Source organism: Rhagoletis pomonella, unplaced genomic scaffold (assembly GCF_013731165.1).
Source record: "Rhagoletis pomonella isolate Grant_MI unplaced genomic scaffold, Rhpom_1.0 Rhpom_scaffold_00004, whole genome shotgun sequence".
Classification (NCBI taxonomy): Eukaryota; Metazoa; Arthropoda; class Insecta; order Diptera; family Tephritidae; genus Rhagoletis; species Rhagoletis pomonella.
In genome coordinates, this window is record NW_023458558.1 from 20,686,914 (window position 1) to 20,695,301 (window position 8,388).

Genomic DNA, 8,388 nt, shown 5'->3' on the forward strand with positions numbered 1-8,388 from the left:
TAAAGCCCGTTTTAAATTTAAATTATTATTAAAATAAATTTGAATTATTGTTCGTTCACATTTCGGTCAATCGCGCAAATAAATTATTAAAGAGAACAACTAATGTTGTTTATTTTTGAATACAGTATCGGCTAGGGTGCTATAAACTTTTGCAAGTAATATGTGTTGAGTCAAATCGGTTTATTGTAAATGCCGTTCTTACATTGGTATAAGCAAGGTAATAGATACATACTTATAAACTGTGTACACTTAAACGGTTACGAGTCATTCTTAATTATACCGTTTTTAATTAGCAATATTCCCACAAATCACAACATTCGCCTACACCAAAGTGCTTGCCGCTAACGGCGTTAGCGCTTCGCCTTGCACTGCGGGTGGCGAAGGTGTGCGATCAATAAATTCTAAGCTTTCATTATCCTTTGTGCCTGATGATTGTTGTGTTTTATGTTGTTGCGTGGTTTGCATTACAGCGCTGCGGGTTTGTTGTCGGCATTTAACACAGATCGGTGGCAATGCTGTTGCAGCACTCGCAACAGTAGCCCCCATAGTTGTTGTTGCTGTAGGTGCTTCTTCAATTGAAGCGATTGCAGTGCAAAGCGAATCACTCGTCAGTAATGCGCCGTCGGTGGTGTTGCTTGTGGATATGCTTGCTATTGTTGCCGTTGTATTAGTTTTTGTGAGTGATGACGTGTTGTTTATGAAAGGATTGGCTACAACATTGCCATTGGTGGCCATTGCTGCGCTGTCATCGCCAGCATCACTACTGAGATGCATTGAGGTTGGCTTCTCCTGTATTGGCGCTAAACTGGTCATAATTGAATTCGCCATTGCGTGTTCCAGTTCACGTTGCCATTCGTTCTCTTTCTTCTCCATAGCTTTCCGCTTTAATTCCTTATAGCGATTATAGACAATGAATTCTTTTATGAGCACCGTTTCCGGGTCGCTGTCACGTTGTGCTGAACGCTGCTTGGCCAGACGTTTCTTTTTCTTATGCAGCGGCCGCGTTTCAACAATCATTTCCTCCAACTCCAAACACGGATCGCAATTGAGATGATCTTCAGGTGGTTTAAAGGGTGGTTTTGTCTTTTTCTCCAAAATACCTTTGAAGTCTACATATCGCAGCAGCGGCGTCTGTTGGAGCTCTTGCTGCGAACTGATGCGTGCGCCCGGATGCACGCAGAGCAACTGTGATAAGATACAGATGGAAAAGATGACGCATGAATAACAGATGCATACATACATATGTACATATTTACTTATATTTATATATACCATAAATTGAATGACTCACCTTTGTTAGCAAATCGATGAAATCATGACTCCAATAGCGCGGATAGTGTACCGGCACGTTCAATGTATGCTTCACCTCCGCTAGTCCGGTGTTCGAATGGACGACGAAGGGCCGCACATTGGCACGCATTTCGTACGCAACCACGCCCAGTGACCACCAGTCGACTGGGTAACTATAACCAGCTACGAATGCATATATTTATGAGGGATTGGAGTATTTGTAGTCAGTGGGCTAAGCTTCAACTTACCGACTTCCTCTAAAGCGCACATGAATACCTCTGGTGCCATATATGGCTTCGTGCCAGACATGCTGCATGCAAGTCCGTCCTTTTGCAGTCTCGTCGCTATGTTAAAATCAGTCAAGTGTGCGTGACCTGAAGCAAGAAGTTTTAGGATGTATTTTGAAGTTGTTGATAAGTAAGTTTTTTATGTTAAAATAAAATGAAAGGAAATATAAGAGAACAAGCTTTTTAAACTGTCGGACTCTGACGGCGGCCATTGAAAACTAGATCTCGCAATGTGGTATGAAACACATTTTGTAACCGGAAAATTTTGTTACCAAAAAAATTGTAGGTACCTTGGTAATGTTTTAATCAGCAATTCAGCTATGAAGCTTTGTAGAAATTCTGCATATTTTACGGGGAAATATTTTTTTTTATCTTCTTATGAGATGCTAACAAAATTTATCGTTTATGCGATAAAAAAAAAAATCAACAAATTTTCTTAAAAACTTCGACTTTATTTCGAATTAAATTCTGAGCACCTTTCAGTTTTTTCATCATGCTTCGCCTCCATATTCTTTGTTTAGTTTGGATCAATTTCAAAGAAAATAAAATGGCGCCGAAATTACAAACGTCAGCCCGAAAATTACCTTTTTCTTTCGTTTAATCTTGCCAGATCTTTTGTGATTGAATCATGCATGTTTAGCCAATAAAAAAAATGAAAATAACGCGCATCGAAAATAATCGCTCTTTTCATTATTTCTGTAAATCTTTATTGAAACTTTTTTCGATAAAGAATAATCGTTATTTTGATTTTATTTTTGATCTAAAGAATAAAATTCGTTAAATAATGATTATCTTGTATATTAAGGTAACCAACCGTCCTCCTTTAGGAAGGACAGTCCTCCTTTTTTAAGCCATATCCTCCATATAAAAGTGTCCTCCTAAATGTCCGCCTTTTTGACATTTTTCTTTTGATGTTTTTATTTGAAGTTATATTATTTATCGTGTGTATAACTATGCACTAGAACCTTACTAATGTTGCGTGTAGACTAAATGTAAGCACCACTCTAGCACCATAGCGATACTTTTGTTAGTCGATTGCACCGGCACACAAAAAAAAGTGGCGTATGCTTTTAACTATTTTGATTTAACTTACCTAGAAGCCTAGAAATGATTACTCTCCATGCCATCTATTGCTTTTTCTCTTTTTTTTTATCAATTTAAATAAATGTATTTAAGCGAATAAAATTGTGATTGTTTTAATTTTTTTCTTCTGTCTTTGTGTGAAAGTTTGTTTTCCGATTGCCAGATGAATTTAATTTACATAAAAATTCATATTTGTGTGGCCTATTTGGAGCAATTTTATTAAAAATATTTATGTGAAAAAATGATGTGGCAGCATGATTCTCTCGCGGGTCTCTTTTCGCTTAGAAACTTAACTTAGAAATCAAAAATCCATAGTTCTCCAAGGTTTTAAGTTAAGTCGTTTTTTGGGTAACTACATACACTTGCTGCCCATATGCCAGATATACAATTTTCAAGTCTAGTCAAGTCTAACAGCCAGTTTCACCAAACTATTTAAGTGGAAATTAACTTTAATTTAATTTTGTATTTAATTCTCATTTAAATAATTTTCAGTTTCAATAAACTATTTATTTAAGTAAGTGGTTGTAAAACAGACTAGGACTAGCTTTCGCTTTCATTTGTACTGAGAGCTTTTGAAAGCTTTGGCACGCTGTGTTGTAAAAGCAGGGCTAGTATACAAGTAAGCAGCAGATGCACAATGATCAGGTGATTAAACGTGTAACACCTCTGAGTGTGGTTATTCTGATTTAACTTTTATTTAAGTGCAGAGCATAGGTCACTTAAATCAAAATTAAAATTGATTGGTGAAACCGAAATTAAAGTAATTTTCACTTAAATAATTTGGTGAAACTGGCTGTAAGTCTTGCAAAACCGAGCTTTTAAAAAAGAAGAAACTTTACTTTCTAAGTTTCAACTTTTCATGAAAATTAAGCAAACATTTTTGAGTTTTATAGCCAACAATTTTATTTTTTGTCATGAAAAGTTTTCAATATCGCCAAAATTGATAAATTACGAAAAAAATTTGGCTTTCTAGGCAAACTTTTATAAATTGACATATACACCATTCGAAAGGTATTTGTAAAGTTCCTTCTTTTTAAAATTGGGGATAAACTGAACATCGGTTGATAGTCAATTGAGTTACAGGCTTTAAGTGCACAATTTGTTTGGAGAATTACATGTTTCGATCCTTGTTTTTCTCGACAAGACCTATGTAGATAATAACATCGCTTCCCTAGTACTTTGAAGAGTCGTAATGTGTTGTATTTTTGCATACGCCGTGGATTTTTCTATTACCTTTTCCACTGTCACGCATTACTTTTTCCGACTGAGTAATTAACTCCTTTTAGTGCAAGTGCACGTTCGAAATAATCAATACAAACTTACTCAAGAGAATTCGGAGCAAGTTGTATACATACATATTTATATACATACATATGTAGTTGTACATAAAACGGTTAAGCCGCAGTTCTCATTCGACTGACATGATACAATCGCTTTTAAGCGATGTAATTATACTTAGCTCTCACAAAGAAGAAACTACCTAAAAGCACCGGAAACAAAAAACAAAAAAATAACCAATTTTCGCGTTAGAACCCTGAAAGAAAAAAAATTGTGTGTTGTCCATGCTGGAATAATACAAGATAATGCCAATTATTTAAACTCACTTCTAGTCATGATTCCTAAACTAAAGACTTAGAACATTTACGAATTTAAGCCTTATTTTACTACGAATTTCATACATCTTTCAGTTTACGCAAATTCTTGCCGCTTTGTGTTTAATTAAAGTCAGTGAAATTTTTATATAAACTTGCGTTTCCAAACCGTTTTCTTTTTTATAGTTTTAGGCGGTTTTTTGAAACCTTGATTTTTTGAATAACGAGTAAACCGTACTTTTATAATCGAATAAACCGGGTTTTTACCAAGTTTATTTATATACCAGAATCTAAATATTTATTTTATTTAAAATGGAACTAGAACACTTTTATTAATTTTACATTTGAATATTGGAACATTTTCCATTGCAGAAAGTAAATTAAAAAAACAAGAAACACCAAACGACAATCTTTCACTGTTTTTTTTCTTGTTTTTTTTCTTTGCAGCTTACTAAACTCCTAAATGGGGCCTTATTTTTAAAATTGGACACCAAATTTGATTAGCTTAAAATTGTTGTATGGGCTCTATACATGAAATATGATCTATCAAAGTTTGGATTTTTTCTTGATTCTCACTAATCATGTACGTACTTCTTTAAATCGTTAGCTTTAGGACAATCGTGACCATATGTAGAAATATTAATGGTGACTTTGTTTCTACCACTTCTAAAAAATGTCCCCTTTTGATTGACCCTTTCTCTTTGCGTGCTCGATTCTAAATTAGAGACAGAGGGTGAGAAAATCTTGTAAGGCAAAAAAGGCACATTCTCTGCCGTTTGATGCTTTGTCAGGGGAGAGGGTTGCCCTGAAAATCAGATGGTTGTTTAAAACGACAATATTATGAAATGCGCGAGCTAGACAAGGAAAGAAGGTTAAAAAACATTCCCCTTTACAGGGTTGAGTGTAACATCAAACACATTTTGAAAGAAACAATCGAAGACAGATCATATCTCCGAAGAAAAAAGGGGGAAAGATATTCCTTGAATACGTGTTAGCTTGTGCTTTTGAAGTGAATCAGAGACATGACTTGGCTGACTTAAAAAATAATGCCACAAATCAGAGAATCGGATTACATGTCGTTTTCATTGTTATTTAACGGCAGGCTTACTAAAATACCAGATCAGATGGGTTTGGCTGTAGGGAGAAGAATGTTTAACCTGCCACAATATCCCGAATGAATTGTAAACCCGAGCTTTAGTCTACGATAGGTGGCATTGGTCTCCGATAATGGAATTGAAGAGGTGAGAGTTGCAGAAGGTGTTGATTGATTCTCGATGTAGGCCTGTCTATAATACGCTTTATTTGAATAGTCGATCTGGTTCAGCGGACGGTGTTTTCTCATTCCCAGACAGTCGGTTCTATATCTATCTAAGATCGATGAACCCGTGCCAGAACCCTGAATTTTTTCAGTTTTATTTGTAATCCAAAATACTTCGTAGGTACTTATTGATTTCTAAATTTAAGCTGTTCCTCTACTGTAATTTTAGTCCTGATTTATGACCAAAGAGAAAATATATATAAATCCGAGCTTTTCTTAATTCGAAAATAGGAACGTTTTTTTCAAACTGCCATTTCTTGAAAAACTCGAAACCCGGTTAGAAAAAAATACTAAAATTTCACTAAGGTGATAAAAAAGAAGAGAATATTTCACAAAAAAGCACTCTAAATTCGAAGCTAACATTGTAAACGCTCCTTAATCGTAGAAAATGTTTAAAAATATGTTTTTGGTGTGAAATTTTCAAAACCATTTAGGGTAAGTGCATTTCTGCAAACCTGTACCAGACATTGAAATAAAAAAGAAATTGGATACAAACTTAATTAGTAGTAATATTAACTTAATGGTATGCATTTTTGCCGCAAAAAAAAAATATAGAAAAAAAGTTTTTTCTTAACAGCGGTCGTCCCTCGGCAGGCAATGGCAAACCTTCGAGTGTATTTCTTCTTGCTTCTCATAAAGATACAATCGCTGTTCGGAGTCGGCGTAAAACTGTAGGTCCCTCCGCTTTGTGTGACAACATCAAGGGGCACGCCACACATCGGAGGAGAAGCTCGGCCAAACACTAACATACATATGTGTAAGCGTCAATCTATTATTATTATTATTATTACTTTTTTTTTCCTCGAAATAAAGGGCGAAGGCTCGGCATTCGTCATTTGCATTTCTGATAAATTTTGTTAATTTTTGGAAGTAGTACTTGTTTAAAAGTTTGAACAATAATCATATCGCGAGGCATTTTTATTCGAACAACGCAAAGATTCAAAAAACGGAACAATTTATTGCTGCTTTAATTTCTTGTTTTTACTTACCAGCATCATCCAAAAGAATGTTGTCTGGCTTTATATCCCTGTTATGAAGATATAAAAAAGAGAGAGAGAGAAATTTGTTTGTTATCTAACAACTGGCTGGCGATAAAGCATAAATGCATATGTATACATGTATATTGAACTTTAGTAAAATTACTCACCTGTGCACTACTCTTTGCTTTTGCAAATATTCTAAAGCACTTCCCAACTCACACACTAATAAGGCAACACATTTCTCGCTGAACTCCACCTAAAAAAAAAGAAGAAGAAAAAAATTGATGTTGATGTACGCAGTGTAAAGTTGCATTGTAAGCAAAATTGCAAAAGTGCATTGAAAGCAAAATTTATGCAAATACGGGCACAACGTATCTACAAATATTTCAATATTTATTTGCACTCCGTTTAGACTCACCCGATTCTGTAGATGATACCTTAAATCACCGCCAGTCAGTAAATCGCAAACCATAAATAAATCCTCTTCGTCTATTTTGATCGAAGTTATCGGCAGCGAAAATGGAAAAGAAAGTTTTCGAAATACATACATACTTTTGAAATAGGAAACCACTCATTAATCTTGGTATGTATATTTACGAAAGGCTAGTCATAAGCTGCATATCTCAATAGATAAACACGTACGTATGTATATACATATGTATTGAGGATACTTAAAAAGAACTGAGTGCATTCATATGTATATACGTAACTACTCTGTTTTGTGCCAATGATGCCAACGTTCGAAATGGCAATAAGTAACTTTAAAAAGCTTACGCACACGCAAAAAAAAAAGACTTACCTTGAAACGAAAACCACAAATTCACTAGAAATGGATGTTCCAATGTTGCAAGCAATTCTACTTCTTTGATAACACCACCTAGTGCACCGCGCGACTCACACGCCGAGCGACTGACATATTTCATCGCATAAAGTATGCCACTATCACGCTTTTGTACGATGCACACCTGTGCGCATTGTGCATTTTTATGGCCGGCATTGTAGGTATTGAAGCAGCAGCAGGACGTGTCAGTACATACACATTGACAAGATAGAAGAGGAAATAGAAATGAATTTAAGAGAAGTGCATGAAACCAGATACTATAAATAAATTTTATTTTTAGATTTTGAAATCCAAACGCTATAATAACGTACACTTTCTTTTTCTTAAAGAGAATTTGATTTTTTGCTTATTATTATAACTTTCTTTATTCATTTTTTAAGCCGCCAGTGGCATTGGAGTTGAGTTATGTATTACTAAAACTTGTATTGAAAAACCAGTAAAGTTTAAGTTTCGTCTTGAGATCTCGAATGGTTTTGGGGACAAAAAATAAAACGCAACCTTATGACAACAGTAACACCCAGTTTCACCAAACTCATTTAAGTGGAAATTAAATTAAATTTAATTTTTTAATTAGTTCTCATTTAAATTATTTTCAGTTGCAATAAGCTATTTATTTAAGTGAGTAAAAAGTGGTTGTAAAACAGACTTGGCCAGCGAAAGCTTTCATTTGTACTGAGAGCTTTTGAAAGCTTTGGCACGCTGTGTTGTAAAAGCAGGGCTGGTATACAAGTAAGCAGCAGATACACAATGATCAGGTGATTAAACGTGTAACACCTCTGACAGCCAGTTTCATCAAACTCATTTAAGTGGAAATTAACTTTAATTTAATTTTTTATTTAATTCTCATTTAAATTATTTTCAGTTTCAATAAGCTATTTATACATTAAATACATAAGTATTTAAGTGAGTAAAAAGTGGTTGTAAAACAGACTAGGCCAGCGAAAGCTTTCACTTGTACTGAGAGCTTTTGAAAGCTTTGGCACGCTGTATTGGTATA

The 8,388-nt window shown here is 34.8% G+C and overlaps 1 protein-coding gene across 2 annotated transcripts in view; it reads right to left on the reverse strand.

The window, feature by feature from the left end:
• Positions 1-259: 259 nt before the first annotated feature.
• LOC118737199 (serine/threonine-protein kinase 32A) overlaps positions 260-8,388 on the reverse strand; it is a 20,710-nt gene continuing 12,581 nt past the window's right edge. For both annotated transcript variants that reach the window (XM_036467555.1, XM_036467556.1), the window contains exons 2-8: positions 7,350-7,515; positions 6,969-7,039; positions 6,718-6,806; positions 6,560-6,597; positions 1,539-1,664; positions 1,292-1,473; positions 260-1,185 (exon numbers count right to left, since the gene is read on the reverse strand). In XM_036467555.1, the coding sequence (XP_036323448.1) occupies positions 322-1,185; positions 1,292-1,473; positions 1,539-1,664; positions 6,560-6,597; positions 6,718-6,806; positions 6,969-7,039; positions 7,350-7,515 (1,536 nt within the window). In that variant the 3' untranslated portion in view covers positions 260-321. The remainder of the gene's footprint in view (positions 1,186-1,291; positions 1,474-1,538; positions 1,665-6,559; positions 6,598-6,717; positions 6,807-6,968; positions 7,040-7,349; positions 7,516-8,388) is intronic.